The following is a 21,388-nucleotide window of genomic DNA, read 5'->3' as shown; positions in this document are numbered from 1 at the left end:
TGTGCATATTATGTCAATATAGCAAAACATGTGTTTTCTTTTAAATAACATATCCATTAGTTTGTTCCTTTAAATGATCCTGAGAGGTTGAGAAACTTTGCCTAAAGCAATAAAAACCCAAAATACTTTGCATTAACATAGGTAGACCTTTTATAATCAATGACCCTCCCCGGGCCCTCCCCCCCGCCCCCCCGCCCCCCAGCTTCCTGTGACATTGTTTTGACACCGACATGTGCGACGTGTATTGCTGTTAAAGTGCTTTCGATTTCAAACCGCTGCAGATTCTCCTGCGACGCTTCAGACCAGGCTGAAGCCCTCGTACTGCTCCACGGCCTGAGTGAGGCGGTGGCGCAGGGTGTCTTTGGTCTGGTAGCGCGGCATGTCCAGCAGGTTGTAGCAGGTGTGGGCCACTGGCAGGTAGTGCTCCTCGGCCGTGGTGGACTGAATGATGATGCGCAGGCTCTCCATGCCGTGGATGGGGATGCGGTCGTTGCCGGTCAGAAACACTGCACATGCCAGACACAGAGGGCGGAGTTAAAAATCAGCATGTGAACATGTTGCTGCTTTAGAACACGTCTGGGTGTCGGAGAGATGCTTACACAAGAACTGCTTCTTCTTGTCCAGAGGGAACTCGTGGAAAACCTCCCAAAACAATCTGACTGTTGGATGAGTGGCCGTGTATTCACCTTTGTAAACGGCATTCTGCAAAAACCAAAGGGGAAAAAACGACTATAATGATCATAGAGTATAATTATTTCTCAGTGTGTGAAACATTCATGATTTGACCAACTTTCGGTCAAATCATTCCAGTTCCACAAAGCTAAGGAGATGTTTGCACAGAACTGTAGACACACAAGACACACACACAGAGCACTGGTTTGGCTCCTCCTGTTATAATAATAATAATATAAATAATCTGCATGAGTGTGTGGGTGTGTTTGTGTCCGCTTGTCTTTTTCCCTGCAGACTGGCCGGAGAAACCCCGTTACCTGGTTTCCCTCCAGCTCACCTGCTGCAGATTAGTCTGAATGCCACCACTCACACACTCACTGTTTAAAGCCTGCATCAGTTCACTAGTATTTGCCAGATTGTTTTGACTTCCTGTCAATAACCTGCAGCCTTCTCAGCCACAGTAACGTATTTTTGTTTTTTTTGCTTACCCAGCCTTGCTGTCGCTTTTCAAAGTGAAAGATTTACTTTGGACTGTTTTTGTGTCTACATTTGGGTTTTTTCCTCTTTCTCCACAAAGTTCATTCAGGAATATTATTTATTTTTACTGACAGTGACCGTTTTTGTGTGCAGCTCCGTTATCTAGGCAAATACAAGTTTCAGATTGGGATTTGGTATCACCAGATACTCAAAAGTAGAAAGATCAGATCAGGTTTGAGGGATAACAAATCTTATTCACAACACATAAGGTTTGTCAAAAATGTAGCTGATGGACCAAAGACAAGTCAAACCAATGGCATCTCCAGACATTCTGACTAATGACATCAGACTCAGAGTCAAAGCACAACTGTGTAAGTGATGTATTGAGTCACAAGTTTCTGTTAAAGTAAAGTAAAACTTCCAGCTTCACTTGATGAAACATGACCATCATCACATCCAAGGATTTATTCATGATACTGTGTTTCAATCCAACTCTGGGATTGTACACATGGAGGGAGCTTGAAAACACAATGATGTATAACTCTGTGTTTGTGTGTGTGGGTATTTGACGCTCACAGACTGACCTTCTCCATTTCCTCCCAGTCGTAGTTGGTGTTGCCGACCACCATGGCCATCAGCTCTGACGGCTGGAACAGCAGCAGGATCTCACCCCCGCACACCTTCAGGAAACCAGAGGAGAAGGCGGAGTACTGCTCGCTCACCGAGTCTGAGAAGACGTAGCGCAGGTAGGCCTCCACAAACTCCTTCCTGAAACACACACACACACACACACAAACCACACCAAATGAATGATATGATGATGATGATGATGATGATGTGTGTGTGTGTGTGTGACAGCTGCATCATCACAGACAGAATTGATCAGGACTCAAAGCATGACTTTACTAAAGATTCCCTCTTCCTCCTACACTGTGTTGTGTATGTGTGTGTACATGTTTTTCTATCTTTGTGGGGAAACAAGGTTAAAGGGCCTTTTCAGGGTTAAGACCTGGTTTTAGGGTAAGGGGTAGAATTATGGTTAGGTTACTACCACTACAACAGTTCCGGCGACTCGGCACGTTTTTGTTTTTTTTTGTTTGTTTTTTCATTCATCAGTTCAAACACTTCTAATTAATAACAAAATGTTCTATACATGTTTAAACGTATATCCAAAGTTACATATTCCAGTTTAATTTCCATAGAAAACTGCAGAGCAGTCAGATGTTCATTAGGGTCAGGGCACAATGAGAGACCAAAGAAATAATAAGACAAGCAAGTGTTGTTATTATTATAAAAACTAGCAATATTAACTTTTCGTGAGCATTTCTTTGCATTTTCACTCATATTCCGACAGACGCAGCCATCCCACTCTCCATGCACAATGTAGCTGTTGTGTTACCACTTCAGACGTGCTGTAAAATGAGTCACAGGAATGTCTCTGAGAGAGACAAGCTTCATCAGCATTGTGTAGATTAGCGGTTAGCGGCAGCTTTAACGGACAAAAAAACAATCACATAAAGGAAAAAGTCAAGTTTCTAAAATGCAGTCCTTCATTTATGCTGGGTTCCATCTGCCTTTTACTCTGGAACAGTGACATCTACAGTGATGTTTACACTTCTGATGGAATCTCACAAGTGTTCTCTTTATTTTGATACCAAGATCATTCACACGGAGCGTGTAATTGCAGAGATGTCCTCTATTTATTTTGGGCATGTCATTTTCGAGCAGGGTCAGGGATGAAGAGGCTAAAACAACACGTAAACTGAGCTGCAGGGAACAGAAAAGCTCACAAATACACTACACATCCTATTAAACAATATAAAACACCAAGTTCACAAAACCCTGAGAACATAAACGATCAGCAGTGAACCCTCAGTCCAAATCAACCCATGTTATGATGTTTTGTGCCACAGCAGTAGACAATTCTCTTATTACAGTTTAATATGCCAATACTGAGGGGGTTTTGCAGGAACAACACGGGTCACTGCCGCTCTCACCATCTGTTCAGCACCAGCAGCCAGACATGTTGACACCACCCACCCCACAACTCCTCCACACAACACTGTAATCAATGCCACACACACACACACACACACACACACACAAGGACGAGCTTAAGAACCAGGCGGGACACAACAGACGCGACGCTTCAAATACCAAAATCTTTTTAACACAAAACATGACCTTCACCCAGAACAACGGGACACAAGCTGCCAGCTGTAAGGGCACACGATAATCTCAGAGAGAGAGAAGGAAAAAAACACACAGTCATACCTTTATCTGTCAGAGAGAACAACACTGTCTATTTAGATATATTCATAACACAAAAGGCCTCGTTTCAGAGCGGAGAAACGGTACAGAAAGCGTTTGTGTGTTGAAATGCTGTGCAGGTGTGTTCTGTCGAGCCGCCTCACCTGTTGTTTCTGTCCACACTGATGCATTCTCCACCTGGGATCAGCTCCTTGACTTCTGTCACACCGTAATTCTGCCTGGTGATCTGGGGTTTAAACGCAGCACACGCAGCAAATCTTAGATCAAAGTGTTAATGTGGAGGCAAGAGTGGAGTTTGTTAGCTATAGAGCTGATAATGCCACAGCTATCAGGATAAAGGAGTAATCTGAGTGTTGCTTGTTAACGAATAATCCCACAAAAAGACCAAAATCGGCAGTGAATTCAAACTATCCACTGTGAAAAAAAACCTATATATGAATAATTCATGTAACTGAAATGTAGTGATATACACACACAAAAAACTATATATTAGGCATTTTTAATCTGAGCAGATTCAGTATTAGTGATTATGGCCTTGGTCGTTTAAGGAATCAGATTACAGCCAAAATTCATGCTTTCACCCACCACTGCAGCACACACTGCCCTCGTGCCTTAACACTCACAAGTGAACTACATGTGTATTAATCCACATCTGAAAATAGTCGTCCACTCATTGACTCCTTCAACAGTTTCACGTCTTTCACTGAAACCACCATCAGAAAGTCTGAAAACACTGAGACTTTTTTGTCTTTTTGGTGGATAAATATAGAATTGCTATATAATTATGCTTCAGGGTGCCATTAATAAGAGTCACAGAAAAGTAATGCTCACAGCAAAGTTGAGAAGAAAGGTCTCCTCCACGTCACCTCCTTCATAGTCTAGGAGCTGTTGTAGACTCCTGCAGAGAGTAAATGGAAATGATGAGGTAACGTTTAAACTTGTCATGATGGTGTTGTTGAAAGCGATTAGTGATTAAAACAACAGGATAAGCCTTGCTTTCACTGCGGTTCTCTGGGCCATAAACAGGACAGGGTTTATGTGGAAAAATGACGACTCGGTTGAACTCGTGCCACGTTGGCTTCTACCCTGTAGCACAGTAGCTTCACGTCTGCCCTGTTTGACTTTTAAAATGAAAACCAGGGATCAAGAAGATAATACTATCTATTCTATTAGATATTTAGTGGTCACATATTGGCTATTAATAAGAAATGACTCACAGGGAGTGCCATGTTGGTTTTCCTGCTAAGAACAAGCTGGATATTCAACACCCAAACACAGGAAACCTGGAAAGTGGACACACTGGCTTCCAAGGGAAATGCTAATTAGTCACAGAGGATGGATTGTTATTGTCTCACAGCTGAGTGCATTTTGTGGTGTTTTTGAAAACACTGAACAAATCCAATGAATCTTTACACAATGTGTTATCTTTGTTGTCAGTGTCAGATGACCTGAACCGCTCAAACATCTACACCAGTCAAAATAACAGTGCAGCATATGCTATATCATTTTTGAGGTTGTGTTGTCTTTAATGGCAACACAATAGTTGTATCTTTCCAAAGACTAATCTCTAAATCAATAGTCAACTGGAGACAATTAGGCTCCAAGGAAACACTGACCCTCCCTGCTGAAGATTCAATAAAGAGGCTTTTCCAAGGGCAGACAATATAACCAGAGCATAAAAACACTGGTTGTGTAAGGGAGCGACACACTGTTGCACCCTGATGACAAAAAATAAAGAGCTACTTTTTATTTGTCGAACAAAAACAGGATGAAGGACTGTTGCTTAACCATTTTGCATGATTTAGTTATGTGGACTAACAGGAAACACAAGACACAATGGCCAAACCAGATTATTTGGACTTGAGCAAAATAGAAAATTTGGAGCACATGTGACGCAGAAAAACCACAGCAGTTACCTGGCCTCAGTGGGGGAGAGTTCCTTGAAGTCCTCCAGCATTGGTGATACATTAAGCAGCTTCTTGTAGAGGGCTAGGGGGAAGTGGAGGTCTACCACAATGGAGTTATAGATGGCCAGACCGCAGATGATCCCGATCAGGTGAAACCAGTTCTGCTCTACAAAACACTAGAGACACAGAGAGGAAAGACACGACTTATGTCCACTGCCTTTCTGGCACAGCTGCAGTTGCAACTGTCCAAAAACATAACATTTAATATCAGTATATATAGAGTAAATACTTAAATAAATATTTGTGAGGTAACTGATGGTGACTGAGCCTTTGATCACTGAGGCAGGTCATCCAACACAACTTAATTATTCAAATGATATAGTTTGTTTTTTCGGCATCACCAGAAATGTTGGGTGCTTTAACCACCGGTGACTTCATGTGGCAAATGAACCTTCAGCTTGATACTACAGAACATAATATACCAGTCAGATTAACCTTTAACCATTTATTATTCCAAAAATAATAGTACTAAGTACAGATATGAGCACATTCTAGAAAAAAATACATTTAAATTTTGATTGCCTATATGAATAAGCCAAAATTCAAATGTTTTACAATTCTAGGATCACACTAGGTCCAAGATAAATTAAGTGAACTAAATAATTATTTATAAAATAAAGGTATGTGACATTGCATAGACAGGGAAAAGGTCAGGGACTGATTTTGATGATGATTTTCAGAGTTCAAGGATGTTTTCCCCTTATAGGTCAGTGTTTTGTAAACCACAGTGTGCCCACTGACCGTACAAGTACCAGTACGAGTGTGATAACAGAAACACAGGCACAGTTGCTGTTCTTGGAAATGCACGACAAACAATACTGCAGGTCAGACAAAGGTCAATGGAATCATCCTGAAGATCTATCACAAGATTACTGCAATCAAATGTCCAACAAAGGAAAAGGAAGCTTCTAATCAAAGAGTGATTCTGAATTTAACTTAAATGCTGCTCTCTCTCATCCAGAGAAAGTGTGTAAGTTTAGACAAACTTAACCTTGGCAATTGAAATCATGATTATTATAAATATCTTCATCAATAAGGAAACACTCAGTGTTTGTTTGTGTGCAGCTGCAGTTCTTCATAAGGAAAATAAAGGCATTTGATAATGTAAAAATATTTACGCTGCATAAACGGTGTTAGATACACTTAAACACAGAGTCACAGAGTTCACTTATCACTAATAATACATTTTGATTTAGAAGTAGTACAAATACTGCAAAGGCACAGCTTTTAAGAACTTACTTTGTCTGAGAACCACAGCAGGTTGGAATCATTGTAATGGGTGAACATCCCATAAACAGGATCCATCAGCTCCTTTAACAGCAGCAGGAAAAACTCTTTAGTCACTCCTCCTGCATCTATGGCCTCCTCTCCATCAAAGATCACCTGGAAAAATAGAAGAAGATGAGACGATGAGAGGAGCACCGAAGGTGCAGCATTAGGGAAACATCTTCATCGTCTTACCTTGAGCGGCTTCTTGAGGTCCACGTCAGAGTACATGGTGAGCTCACGCAGAGTATCACTTACTAAATAGTTCCTGCGCACATGAAGCACCAGATAAGGATTTCTGGCAAGTTGGGGTTCCAGTGTGAGCAGCATGAAGACGTTGTGTAGGTTTGCACCACTTACTGCCATCTTTGGAACAGTCGCAGGCACAAGTGGGAAAAGAAATACACAATTTAAAAAAAATTACCAAGTGAACATATTTCAGTACAATCCAGATATGATAGGACAAACAAAGAACTCAGATATGAGATATTAGCAGCAGGTACCTGCATTTGCAGTTCAGCATCTGTTTGCAGCATAGTTGTCTTGGCTTGGGCGTTCAGTATGAACGGGTAGGCACATAGGTTCACTGAAGGAAAGTCACTCTGCAGATAAAAGATGTGGCTCAATTATTATACTAATATACTTATACTATACTTATAACTCAAGTATTACTAAATAAACCAGAAATCTAACTTGGACGTGTACGGTCACTGCTGAATTCTAGTACCTGAGACGGGGATGATTCCACTTTCTAGAGAAAGGAAATGAGAAAAAGAGCAATGTGATTTCACCTCACTTTAACACAGAGTCACCGAGAACATGATCAAATATTCACTGAGCTAAAGAGACTTTTCTAAGAATTGGGACACTTGTTGGATAACAGGAACTGACTGACAGGTACACCACACCCACAAGAAGTTAAGAAGAGCAAATATTATGTATTAGTGCAGTGTGTGTGTGTGTGTACTGAGTAACACGGAAGTGCGACATAGCCAGAGACTTGGAGTACTCACAATCTCAGCTTTATTCAGAAACCATTTGAGGTAGTCTTCCTGAATGTCCACCAGGCTGGTGATGTCTGGGATGTAAAAGCAGTTGTACTCCACATGGTGGGCCTTTATGTTTACCTGGGAACATGAAACACAAAGACCAATGTTAACAGCTGGAAATGTCACAGTATACAATATAACACCTCAAGTCACCTCAGCAGGTACTAAGAACACATTTCCCCTTCAGACTGTTGTGAGGAATGCAAGGTTATAATAGTTTTTTATCTTTTTGTTTTTAAAATGAGTTTTAATTAGTTTTTAGAGTGGGTTTGCTAGTTTTTATTAGTTTTAGTTTTTTGTAATATGGAGTATTTATCAGGTGCAAAAGGTATTATGTATTATGTCATACAAACCCAGCAAAAGATGCCATTTTAAAAGTTTATGAGGACAGATGAACAACCATACGAACCACCAACATAAATAATAATAAATGACCTTAATGAGACACACATCACATTGTTTGTGAGCCACAAGCGCAATGTGAGGAAAAACATGAGCAAAAAAAACTTAAAAACAATAAAAGACTAGAGGTTTGATTCACTTGGATGAACCAACTCAACCCAATTAACTACATAACGAATGAGGAGGAGGAGGAGGAGTAACTTATGTGGTTACCTTGTGGAGTTTTTCCAGCAGCCTCAGTGTAGCAACGAAATAGTTCTCATAGAACACCGGTACAAGCAGCGTCTTTCCTCCTGTTAGCATAAACACCACAATGCGCTTGTACATGTCAACCATTCTGGTAAACACGCTGCTGTCCACAATACACCACCAGTTGTCTGCAGGAAAGAGAAAAAGATTTGCGTAAACAAATGAGAAAATACCTTTAAACGACATAAAAACAGTGAGTTCAAATGTGTGTTAAACAGCTGTACAGTATAGACCAGCAGCTGTGACTGAGGCAGTGTCAGGAATCTCTCAGTCTCAGGTTAATAAAGCAAGAAAATCTAGAGAAAGCTTTTTAAGCAGCCCACTGCACTACAGAACTCGAAGCCCCTTACACCAGGTGCTTCATGAAGTGACGTAGACAGTGGAATGCTAAAGGTAACATCACCTAAAGCAGCTTCATCTCTTTTTAGGTGTGTTTGCATATTCAGACCAGACTGGTCCCCTTTTTCAATTTCTGTAAGTATTTCCTTGCTTGATGTTGTATTTAAATATTCATTGAGATGAATGAGGACACTGGCATACAATATTGTAAGTTAACCCTCTTATGACATCATGATAATGAGGCCGCCTGGATTTATTTAGATTTTATCAAAAAATGTTCAATGATCCAAGATAACTTTCACTTTCGATATCTGGCAGTTTAGGAATTACGGTACTGAGAGGCTGACGTCACAAACGTGCAACGCGCTGGTGAATCTTGTCTGTGGTTGGACGGTCATTCTGTGGACGTCCTGAGGGCTACCGTAATGACAAGTATATGAGCGCAAAACTCTTTTTCTCTGCTTTCCGGTATCCATCCGTCCGTCCGTCTGTCTTCTACCGCTTTATCCTCCACATGAGGGTCGCAGGGGGTGCTGTGCCAATCTCAGCGGACATAGGGCGAAAGGCGGGGTCACACCCTGGACAGATCGCCAGTCTATAGTTTTTACACAAACGGTCTAGGACTTACGGTGATGAGAAGTACGCATGCCGAATCCTGTCAGTGACGACAGGACGGTAACAGAAGGGTTAATGTGGTGCAATGTCACATGGTGTTCCGTGCATGGCATGACGGGACATCATGCTCTGTGTTGTTGGTGTGATGATTGGTGCAAAAAAAGATTTCTAGTGTGTTCAGTGTGATACCCAATACTTTGCTGGGGTTGGTGTCGAGCCGCAGGATGGCCATTGCCAGTGGGATAGTGAGGCGGATGTAGTTATTGGAGTCCTGCAAGGCCGGACACTCAGACAAGATGAGGTAGATCCTCATGGCCTCGACATCAGGAGGAGAGTGTGGTAGCTGAGGGATCAACAGACTCTCAAAACTCTTTATGGCCTAAAGAAATGATTGGACACAATAATCTCATGTTAACACAACATCATATTAACATAAGAAACCAAACTGGTTGTAAACCAGAGATATTGTCCAGGCCCAAAACAACTTGGATCCATGAGTCAGCAGGAGTAAAATATCACGGGTCATTAGTGGTTTGGAATGCGGCCTTCATGTTGGGCTGAGATGCACGTTAACATTTACTAAACCCAACATTACTGAGCTTATGTTAGAGGTTCTGAATCAGTCATGTGTTTTCAGACAAGGGTCTGTGACTATGAACTATGAGCTCAACAGTCTTGTTTCTGAACACTTGATGATGAATTTAAGGCAGAAATTTTAGTTTTAAGCTAAATGTAAGCTTAAAACAGCTTAGTTCGTTTTGAGGTTTTTTTTCACTCAAAACAAACAATAGTCATGACAGTTGTGAGCTGTTGCTCCATGAAATCAAACCAATGAACCAACCAATGTGATACAATTCTCTGTAGGGAAGAGGAAAGAAGTAGTTGGGTTATAGTCTTCATGGCTACAGCTATGCAGGACACTTCATATTACTCACACTAATTTGATCTTGTGTTCATCATTATGGGCCCTGAGCTGAGGCACTACCACATACTGTTACTGTACATATGGGTGATCTTGTAATAAAGCAAACTAGGTTTGGAAGAAGAAAAAAGTGTCAATAAAACTTTCTTTATAACCAGTACCTGCTCCAGAAGTTCAGAGAAAGCCGGTTTGCTGAGCGTCTCAAATATCAGACGTACAGAGTTGAGATCAATGCCTGGGATCTTTGGGTTGGTTTTGAAGTGTGTATCATCACTATGGAAAGCAAACAAACATGATTATCTGGACCATCTGTGAAATCTCAGGGAGCAGTAACAGGACAAAAATAGGCCACAGCTCAGAATCAGAGACTTTGTGGCAAAGCCTTTATGCTGCTTTGGATCAAACGTCCATCTATTCCAGCTGGTCATGTGACACAACACAATGGTAGGTGAGCCTTCACAAAACCAAGAAAACCCAGAGCTTTGAGGACAGCAACTGTTTACAATGTAAGCCACAGGTTTTTACTTAGTTATAACACAAATACCATTAGACATGATGCTATGGAATGACATAAGATTGGAACGTCTGTGATACATCTGTCAAGAGCCCTCTTCTGTATGGACCCACTACATTTAAAGACTGACCTTAAAGAAACATTAAATGTAACACTGAAGTACTGAAGAAATAACTCTATTATAAACAACAACAGAACATCCCACAGCTGTTTGTCTCACGTATAAACCCAGAGAACAATGGATTCCAGTATAATTTAAGACTTATGGATCAGCAGTAAAGTACGGAGGTATCAGAGCTGGTCTGTGCACACAAAACTATCCATACTTAGGCTGGATTTGTCTTTGATGACTTCAAAAATCTCATCTTCATGGCATGTTTTTAATATTATATCAATTACTAGTACGTAATTCATTACTAAATACAGCGCTTGAATAAACGTTCTTGGTAGCTTTGGTTTCTCAGCTGTTTTTGCAGAAAGTGCAGTATTAAAAGTGTCATCTGTCTCCAGGCGTCTGTTTTTCCACCCTCATGTTCTCCACAGTGTATTCTCAGAACATGATAAGTATCTGCTGATGAGATGATAGAACAGAACAGTCACAGACTAATGGTCAGAGATATTTGGAGTGCATTCCCAGCACTGACACTATGAGTGAGAATGCTGTTTGTGACAAAGCAAAGCAAGTGGAGCCTGTGAGTTCCCTGGTGAATGAGTTCCCATGGAGTCTCGCTTACACACAAGTCTGTGCATTTAACCACGTGGTATCATTGGTTACATAATATGGATTTATTTTTTTATTTCATTAGGGTATACGTGGCAGAATGGCCATAACTAACCTACTGAGATGACATTCTTTGAGTAATATTATGAACTAAAATGAACTGCTGCGTGCCAGATTGCTAGGAGACGTTTGAGCAAAAATGAAGATGGAAAGTGTAATTAAACTGCCAAGTGTGACTGTGGGGTTGTATTGTCTGTCACCTGCCTGGACCAAGTCCAAAGATCCTGTACACTATGTGCTGTACTTTTTTTATTGGCAGAACACAAAGAGGAAGAATAGTCCAGCTATGTGCAGATGCCTCGACAGACATTTTCCATCTGTTATGTACAGGAGAGTCATTGTTACTGCCTTAATTAAATGTTACACAATCACCATGGGAATGTTAGGCAAGACATGTCCTCTTCTTTCATTTAACTATTTAGTTAAATAGATTGTTGTCTCTCTTTTTGATCATTTTATGTTGTGTTTTATGTAGACTCTTGCATTATTTTGCTCCATTATTCTCATTATGATTGTTGCGTCAATGCATGGTACTATGCTGCTATGTTACACAAAGCCTACCAACAGCTCCTCTGTGAGGAAACCTTACCTTTGGTCCAAGAAGCTGGCATTCCAACAAGCCGTGGAGGAGAGTTGAATTATAATGTCACTGAGAAGAAAGACAAAGCAAAAAAGTATCAACTTTGTTCAAAGAAAATGAAATATTATAGCCAAATTAAATGACTTTACTGCCAAATTTGTGACTTACTTTGTGACACTTGAATCTGTGCTGTACATCAGTTTTAACCGCCACGAATTTAACTTTTCATAATTGATTGGGGAGAGGCTTTTACTGACATTAAACACTCTGAAGTCTTCTTGGGGCGCTGAGCTCTGAAGAGAAACAGACACAATATAACAACATTAAGTAGCTCAGTACAGTTCAGTACACACAGAGAGAGGGGGTTTGAGTCTCTTTCCTCCATAATTATAAAATGAATAAGAAATGCCTGAGGTCTGAATATTGTGCAGCAAAGCTTATTTACATAATGTCTTTATCTGTGCAGAGTTCCCCCCCCCCCCCCCCCCGAATATTATCTGGATATATGCAGCAAACATTTGCACCATATACTGTAAAGTGCCCACACAAGAACTGATAAAGGCTTTGACCTGAATGCCACCATGTGGTGAAACATGGTAACTATAGACACACAATGCTTACTTTTAGTGTTGAATGTTTAGTGATGGCAAACGGATGATGCAGATGAGAGGATTAAACTATTGTGTTAAATCTTACAAACAGAAAAACAGAAAAATACGCTAGCTGCTCTACCACTATAGATACTGATGATCATAATACACTAACTTTAACACATTTAACTCGGTCTTTTTCAGCTTACAGTATTTGATTTTACATATCATCATCTTCAGACACAAATACCTTTGGAATTTATAGAACAGAGTAGATAATTATTGGCAACATTGTAAATTATGATTCAAATAATGTTGCATTAAACAACTGTTTAACAAAGAATCAATGGAACCAGCAGGTTAATAAAAGTCACGCTGTCATAAAGTGGGCAGACAATAAAAACTATAAAGCATTTATTAAAGTAGTACAATGAGACACACATACCTGTTCATTAGAGTACAATAGGAAACTATGGTCTCCCCCACAGATGATTTTGTTCACTGTGTATTGTTTTGATTCTAATGAATACAGATAAGATCAAATGTGTTAGCAGGTTAGTATTCTATAACAAATAAAACAAACAAATTCAACAAATATTAAAGAAGGATAAAGGGGTTTCCTCTGACCCACAGCCAATAGATTGTCAGTAAACACTTTCAAATAACAAGCAATTCAGATATTTTGTAAAACAAGCTGCTGTGGATTTATCCTTTCCATTCCCCTTTCCTCCCACCTCTCCTCCACTGTGGTCAAGTGCTTGCTCATTGTGTCTCTATAATAATTGTAAGGCCTTAAATAGTGTGTCAATGCAACGGCCCCCAAAAAAATATAATATACATCCATTATCTACTGCTTTATCCTCCACCGGAGGGTCTATGTCAGCTATGCCAATCTCAGCTGACATAGGGCGATAGGTGGGGTCACACCCTGGACAGTTCGCCAGTCCATCACAGGGCCACACACACATAGAGACAAACAACCATTTCATCTCACATTCACACCTATGGTCAATTTAGAGTGACCAATTTACCTAATCCCCATGTTGCATGTTTTTGGACTGTGGGAGGAAGCCGGAGAACCTGGAGAAACCCCACGCACACACGAGGAGAACATGCAAACTCCATGCAGAATAATACAAATTACAAATTATATCCATTATATCTCTAAAATAACATAGATTTAGATATGAATTCTTATTTCCCAGAGTCAAAAACAGAATGTTTTTACCTCCTACAGGCCAGGCATGTTTAAAAAGCCTTTTTACAGACTGCTCTACTTACCTGGTCTGTGAAAACCACCTCCCAGGAAACTGTTCTTCACAGGAAACGGGCTTCTTGCATCCCCAAAGAGCCCTGTGCCGAGCTGGCCATGGCTGTTACAACCAAATGCATAGACTATACCAGAGGAAGGCACAAATGCCAACGTGTGGTGCCTGACAAAGGGAACATTTCAGTAAGACAATTTACACCGCACAAGAGACAAAACCATACTCTGTCAGTGCATTCACATAGAATACATTTACACTGATAGTTTGGGCTGGGTGATATTATTAACCACCATATAGTTTTCCTCAATAGCAATGCTAACAAAAGCTAAATATACACAGTATATTGATATTGATGCTTGTTTTCTGCTTAGCACAGTGAGAGGTTTGTCACATATTGTTCTAATACTGTAATGTAATGTAATGTACTGATTTGTTTCACTCTTTATGTTTGTTATTTTATGTCTACACCACTCATGATAATATTTGATGTCAATGAAGAGATCATTCTTATTATGATATTAGGTTTTGGTCATGTAGCCTTATATGAAAACTCCAGAAACAACATTTAAGACTTCAAAAAGACAGACTGGATTAAAAGAACTTGTTGTAGGTTTAGAGTGGGAAGTACCTGCCACAGGTGATCTGGGAGACCTCAGTGCCCATGAGCTCAATCACTCGTCTGGGTAAAAGTTCATTGTTGTTGGAGCCGTGACCCAGCTGACCCCACGTGCCATCTCCAAATGTAAACAAGCCGCCGTCCTGCCAGAAAACAGTTTACAGATTTATACAGACCTCTTTCACAACTCACACACTTAAAGCTGCCGTGTCAGGTGGTGGATTAAGGTTGTCACACACACAAAATCTGGCTGGAATAAGATTTTGTATTTTTAACACATACAAAGTCACACACCCATCTATCACTTCTTTATTTAAATGTAATAAACATTACAATACATTCAGAATATGTGGGTATTTACTGTACCGGTATCATCAATATCCGTACCTTTGTGAGTGCTGCAGTGTGCTCATCGCCACAGCTGATGTAAACAACCTTTTGAGATCTCAAAAATTTGATGTGGCAAGGGACAGCACGGTCTGAGGACAAGAATGTAAACAAACAAGAAAAGTCACATTGGTGTACATTTGTGCTAATCTAATGTATTTAAAGGAATCTGAACTGTCACTGCATCCAAGAGCAGGAACTTTAGTTTTCAAAAGAGAACTGAAAAGAAACAAGGAGTTTGTTCAACATGTTTTTATACACTTCTAATTTTAAATCTGACCAATTATAACCATTGGTTCAAAAAGACTGCTTTCCATAAGGAGTCACTTTAGTAACCTGCTTTTTAATAGTGATAGGTAAAGTGTACAGCATAATATTATTGCCATACTATATATTATTGCATATAGCCATGTGAGGGTGTGGTTTGGTGAATGTGTGATCTTTGTTTTGTTGAGTACGGTATTGGTGGACATTCGGCGACGCGCAGGTTTGTAAATGGTGGAAGTGCTGAGGCCTGTTGGCCTTTGTTTCAGGGAGTCTACAAGAGACTCTGCGTGGTCAGCAGCATCCAGAGACAGTGGACTCTGACATCGTGATTAAAATAATTCAACTTTACAGGAGTCGAAGGGCGATCGCAGCAGAGGATGAATCTGCACCGGTGAGGCGCTGCATTCTCTTTCTTATTGCTGGATTATTCTCAACGTCCCGAGTTTGCTTCTTCGTTTGGGATTATAGTTTTCATTTGGACTCTTGTTTTGCCGTTGGATTACTCGGAGCTGTGCTTTTTGTGTTTAGTCTTTTTTTCACTGAGTTTTTTTGTTGCTGTTTCGTGGGCCGAGAACTGGGCATAATTGGTCTCTGCAGTGCCTCTGCGTAATTGCAATGAAGTGCGTGTCCGGACAATTCAAGACTGTAAATACCTACGCACTGAGAGTGTATGAATGATGATTGTATGCTGCTGTGAATTTTCTGTTATTAATACATTTAATTTTGAAAACAAGCTGTTTCTCCGTGCTGTGTTTGTGTCCTCTCTCATAGAGTAGGTTTTTCTATATCCATTCAGAACAACCCTTTGGGAATAATCAATACACCTGTGTTTTTTGGTAACAAATCTGATTATTTTGCGGTTACAACCTTGTCTATCATTGAGACCCAATTGTCCCGCTCTGTTTTTGCCCCAGCCAAACACAGCTCCAGACAAGGAGAGGGCAAAGCTGTGGTCTCCTCCAGCAGTTATCTGTGCCAATGGAATTCCTGCCAGAGACTTCAGGGGGTGAGGGAACAGTTTGCTGGGCTCTCCTTTACCCAGGCCAAGCTGACCACTGGTGTTCTGGCCCCATGTGAACAGCTGGCCATCTGGGAGGGAGGAGACAGATAAGACTTGTTGTATTATACAGTCTGTACCACATCGATAACTGGAACACAGTATGAGCTAATACACAAGATGCATTTAGAGACAGATAGAAACAGATATGAGTTCAACTATAACCTTGGTATCCTTAACTTAACACACAACCATCTCAAGTACAAAGACAAATTTACCATCCATGCAGTCCCCACTGTTTAATTACTGTCACTTACTGAGATAAATAAAACTCTTAAAAACAAGATTCTTGTCATCGAGGATAATAAAATGTCTAATTATTTTTCATTCAGTCTGCAGAGATTTAAATAGTTCTAGGAAAAAAATCTGAATCTCAAAATCAAGCATGTAGAGAACAAAAAGAAAACGTAATATGCCCAAAATCAATTTTAGGTTTTGTGGTGTTAGGTTTGGATATGTACAGTAAATTCTTGCATGGAAACAAGTTTCTAGATCTGAACAGTGTTGGCGTGCAGTGACGACGCTGTGAATATCACACCTCTAGAAAGTGCGATGCAGTGCTGATTTCCACACATGACTTGGGAGATGTGATGGTCATACAGTCTTTTGACCAACCTAAGCAAAACAGGAACAACAATTATTTATCAAGGCAAACATTTACATTATGATGTTGTTTTCACACTGAGATACAACAACGGGCTTAAAAAAACAACTACATTTTCTTGCAAAGTTTATTTCCTGACTAAAACTAAAAGCGTGACTTCTACCTCGGGATTCGAACAGCCACCTCTGCAGTCCCCAGGCCAAGTTGACCCCCTTCACCAGCCCCCCAGGCAAAAACTTGACCATGCTCGTTCACCGCCATAGAATGGGCCCAACCGCTCGACAATGTTGTTATCTTCTGCATATCCAGAGCTGCTACTGCCTCTGTGGAGAGGACGGTGAGCTCATCAGTGAGGCAACAGGGCTGAATTTCTTCATTTTGCAAACACTAAACCAGCTCATTATAAGTTTTGTTCATCCACACTGAATTAACTTTTGTTTTAGACTATCACTGTAGTGTGTCAGTGTGCAACATACGTATAACAAATGGAATTTAATCACGTTTTAGACTCTGTTAAATCATAACACAGTGATAGTGCTCTCATGGACCCAACCCATGCAAGGCATGAAACTCCGGTATTTTATCTCAACAAAAATATTTTCGATAGAACCATGGATACATAAAAATGAGGGCAGGCAGGATAAAACAGCACCTGAGATTCAAATTGAATACAATAAAAATGAAACTGCACAATGAAGGTGGACAGGCTCCAAACTGAGTAGGCAGTAGAAAGTGCAAATTAAGTTTCCTGGTTTCCTGCTATAAAGCAGATTTTACACAGAGGAGTTACTGGGTTAAACAAGCTACAAGCATACTTTAAAAAAAGTAAAAGAGTAAAGTGTTCATAATAAAGCTTCACCCACATCCGCATTGCACATCACACAACTTCCCACCCACATGTTACCAGCACAGACCTATTAATGTCTGCAATCACTTCACAAGCTACGAGTGTTTCAAATGTAGAAGTGGCCATATGGTAGCTGCGGACAACACTTATATAACTTGTTTTATATTCACTCATCTTCTCCCACTTTATCTTCCACATGAGGGTTCGGGGGGGTGCTGGTGCCAATCCCAGCTGACATAGAGCGAAAGGCGGGGTACATCCTGGACAGGTCGGAGAAAAACAACCATCCACTCTCACACTCACACCTACAGTCAATTAGAGTGTCCAATTTGCCTAGTTATTTTATATTATTAAATGAAAAACATGTATTTTTTTGCTGCTTGTAATACAGCTAAATAAAATGCACTAGCTATTAATCTAAATTTGACATTGCCATATTGTACATGGTAATACTTTTTACCATGTTTTACTAGGTATTTTACTAGTCATTTATTGTATTCAAGTCATCATGAAATAAATAAGTAGTATTATTATTATTATTATTATTATTATGAGAGTATATCTACCAAAGTAAGTCAAGTTGCACCTGCAACACTATAGGCTCATTATGTCTTGAGAAAATGAAACTGTAACGCTATCCAATCACTACCAAAACAAACAGCCTTTACGAAAACACAACATCATGTTCACGCCCTTATTTTCACATGCTTGGAAACTTTCCCCACACACCTACTGAAAGCACTGCCCACGGTGGTGAAACGTGCAATATGTAATGATTAAACAAGAGCTGATTAACGTGTTGTTCACACTCTAAACTAACCTGGGCAAGTCCCTGGTTTGTTGTGGCCCAGCTGGCCCCAGCTGTTGGAGCCACATGAGTGAACAGTACCATCATGCAGCAGGAACAATGAGTGTTGCCCTCCGCATGCGACTTCTTTCAGTCCTCTGCCACTGAACACATGACAGTTCCTTGGCTCAAACACAAGGTTCCTCTCCAGACCGATACCCAACTGTCCATCTCTTGCATTACCCCAGCACAGCATGTTGGCAAGGGGAGAGGGGGATGATCACCAATCTGAGGAGGCAGGCTGGCCAGATGGATGAAGACTATGATGTTCAGGCTTAAGATCAGCCCCACTTTCTCCTCTTCATACACATTTCAGCCCTGGAAAAACGAAAACAAGTGAGGGAGAGTGACACATGTATGAACCCTTGTGATGTTTTAAGAATAAAGTGAGGATAGATTTAGAGGTAGGTGTGGCTGTTTATGAGAATGATGTAAGGGCTATTGTATGACAGGAGAACATGCAGTGTTTAAATAAAACCTGACAGCATAATCCCATCTTAAGAAGCTCCAAGGAGTCCAGCCATATTGTCAGTACATGCATGTTACTATCTCAGTTAACCAAAGGTAAAAAAAATACACAAATGAAACAAAAAAATCACAATAATAAAAGAAGAGGTGAAAGTAGGTGTCCAGGACCAGGATCACCAAATTAATTTGTGTGGAGAATATACAGGCACCCAACTGCCAATTTGTTAGGTATACATATATCACATCTTAACTTCAGTTATTATTGGAGTTTAAACATTTTAAATGATTAGTCAAGGAAATAAAAGGAATTGGAATCTATTGCTGATAAGACTGAACACGACTTTGTGAAACACTAACTCATAATAGCCTGTAAAACATTGTTCAAACACCTTCCGTTTAAACATAATTTACAAAGTGTTTATAAACAAATAAGTCGTTATTAGACAACCAGGAAAATTATAAATATAAAGTTAGCTGTTGGTGGACAAGGAGGAAGAAGGACCTGTCATTAACGAATACGGTAATAGTACAGTAACGCTGTAATATACTGACCAGCTGCTTGAGACAGAGTGAATGCGTTAGTAGATGGCTCTATGTCTGTGTCATCAGACAAGATAAACACAATATCCAAACTAAACATATCCATTGACACTACCGGGTTAAACCCTTCACTAGCGAACCCACACGACTGAAAACGACCCTCCGTAACGAAGTCCGTTACTAGTTAGCTAACTAAGCATAGCAAGCTACAGTAACGATGACTGTCAGTCTTAAAACTCAGAACAGAAAAGCATTGTACACCGATGTCTACGTAGTAATTAAAGATGCGTTGTGTCATACGTAGCTTGTTGAAAAATGAAGGACATAATGATAATCATAATAATAAAGGGGGTGTTTACCTAGGCGGATGCATCCTGAAATTGGGCGTCTGATCTCGGTTCAGCTCAGAAAACAAACGCGGAAGTGACATCGCTCACTACGTCACCTTACGTCACAGGGTCTGATTGGTCTGTTTTTTTCCCCTGTGTGTAATCCTGACAGGTCCGTACATATGGGATCCCAAACCCCTCCTGGGGCCCCAGTATCTATCCCTTGCTATAACTGAACTGGAAGTACCTGGATTATATCAACAAAGACAAGCCCTACATCCTAATAAGTCCTTCTGTCTCCAGATTGTTTATGTTTCCTTTAAGCTTGCTCTGTGACTGTGACTTTCACTTTCACTCATTCATTCATTTCATTCATTCATCTGTTTACAGCCTAATTTAATTGTACACAGTCCTTTATCCCCATCTGTAGTTCTTCTCATATTTGTTTTAACACTTTTACTTCTGCGGTCACTTTATAGTTTTAATATAGTTACAAATAATAAAAAAAAATTCTGTTAACTCTAATGTATGTTTAATGTATGTTTAATGTATGTTACTGCTACTGGATGCTTGAATGCTTGAATTTCCTTCGGGATCAATAAAGTATCTATCTATCTATCTATCTATCTATCTATCTATCTATCTATCTCTATCTAGTGTTTTTCATTGTGTTTTGTTTCTTCAGAACATCACTGACAAGTTACTCTTATAGGAATACAGTGAATCGAAACCAGTGCTTATTGTCAATATCATCATGTCTAACACATAGACTCTATAAACAGTGGACGTAGTCTTCCTGGGTGAACAACCACAGAGTCAACCATGTTTAGTTCAAATATTCTAAATTCTGTCCTGTTGAACTTTGTGTTTTACAAATATCGAAAGCCCCACTCGCCTTTTATCAACCAGAAAACTACGTCGTCCAGTTTGCTGGTTGACCAGGAGGATGTGCCACCAGGGGACCTCCATTTGAATGGAAGACTATGCATAATGTTCCTACTTCTCAACTGATTTACAACGCCAACAAACTGCTTCCGTAGAACATGATGTCAACTTTGAAAATGATGTTCCCATTTAAAGCACAACCCGTCTGAGTGGTATACTCAGACGTGTTGGTATAATCCAATAAGTGCTTGGTTGCAGCAGGTGACATCTCTGAACTTCTGGTTGCAAAATCTCAACATGGCACCAGTCAAAAGCTGAATCTTGATGCTTCAAAACAGACATTTATATTTGTATGGGGTTGCTGGTTCAAATCCTGTCTCAAAGGCTGAGGTGCCCCTGAGCAAGGCACTCAATCCCCTATTTAATTAATTCAAGTACACAGAAACTACTGTTACATATACTGTATATCTGCAATTCAGTTTTTACTCGTCAGAATGACGTCACTTTTCAAGATTCAAGATTGCTTTATTTATCCCGAAGGATATTTGTCTTGGACACAAAGGCTTCCACATACCACCA

The 21,388-nt window shown here is 40.2% G+C and overlaps 1 protein-coding gene across 2 annotated transcripts; it reads right to left on the bottom strand.

Annotated features, from left to right (window-relative positions):
- Positions 1 to 202: 202 nt before the first annotated feature.
- Positions 203 to 20,028, bottom strand: herc3 (HECT and RLD domain containing E3 ubiquitin protein ligase 3). 2 transcript variants are annotated; one of them, XM_058641210.1, is made up of 25 exons: positions 19,955 to 20,028; positions 18,561 to 18,905; positions 17,057 to 17,216; positions 16,828 to 16,904; positions 16,100 to 16,321; positions 14,966 to 15,057; positions 14,591 to 14,721; positions 13,976 to 14,127; positions 13,140 to 13,213; positions 12,273 to 12,397; positions 12,114 to 12,173; positions 10,391 to 10,502; positions 9,497 to 9,686; positions 8,318 to 8,481; positions 7,667 to 7,780; positions 7,381 to 7,404; positions 7,157 to 7,255; positions 6,849 to 7,019; positions 6,627 to 6,770; positions 5,337 to 5,503; positions 4,252 to 4,318; positions 3,564 to 3,646; positions 1,734 to 1,917; positions 600 to 702; positions 203 to 506 (listed from the first exon to the last, which is right to left on the bottom strand). In XM_058641210.1, the coding sequence occupies exons 2-25, from the start codon at positions 18,781 to 18,783 to the stop codon at positions 298 to 300; spliced, it is 3,147 nt and encodes a 1,048-aa protein (XP_058497193.1). In that variant the 5' UTR covers positions 18,784 to 18,905; positions 19,955 to 20,028; the 3' UTR covers positions 203 to 297. The 2 variants fall into 2 exon arrangements, with proteins under 2 accessions (XP_058497193.1, XP_058497192.1); XM_058641209.1 differs by lacking the exon at positions 19,955 to 20,028 and adding an exon at positions 19,608 to 19,831.
- Between the last annotated feature and the right edge of the window lie 1,360 nt (positions 20,029 to 21,388).

This window comes from Solea solea, chromosome 10 (genome assembly GCF_958295425.1).
Source record: "Solea solea chromosome 10, fSolSol10.1, whole genome shotgun sequence".
Taxonomy (NCBI): domain Eukaryota; kingdom Metazoa; phylum Chordata; class Actinopteri; order Pleuronectiformes; family Soleidae; genus Solea; species Solea solea.
The sequence above is the reverse complement of the archived record's forward strand: the minus strand, read 5'-3'. Positions and strand labels throughout refer to the sequence as shown.

What these genes read in the sequence shown, in the direction of transcription:
- herc3 (XM_058641210.1), bottom strand. Translation starts at nt 18,783, where the DNA reads ATGCTGTGCTGGGGTAATGCAAGAGATGGACAGTTGGGTATCGGTCTG. An exon ending in CTGCATCGCACTTTCTAGAG is followed by an intron (nt 16,322 to 16,827) that starts GTGTGATATTCA and finishes CCTCCCTCCCAG; the next exon opens with ATGGCCAGCTGTTCACATGG. An exon ending in TTCTGAATAAAGCTGAGATT is followed by an intron (nt 7,405 to 7,666) that starts GTGAGTACTCCA and finishes TCCTTTCTCTAG; the next exon opens with AAAGTGGAATCATCCCCGTC.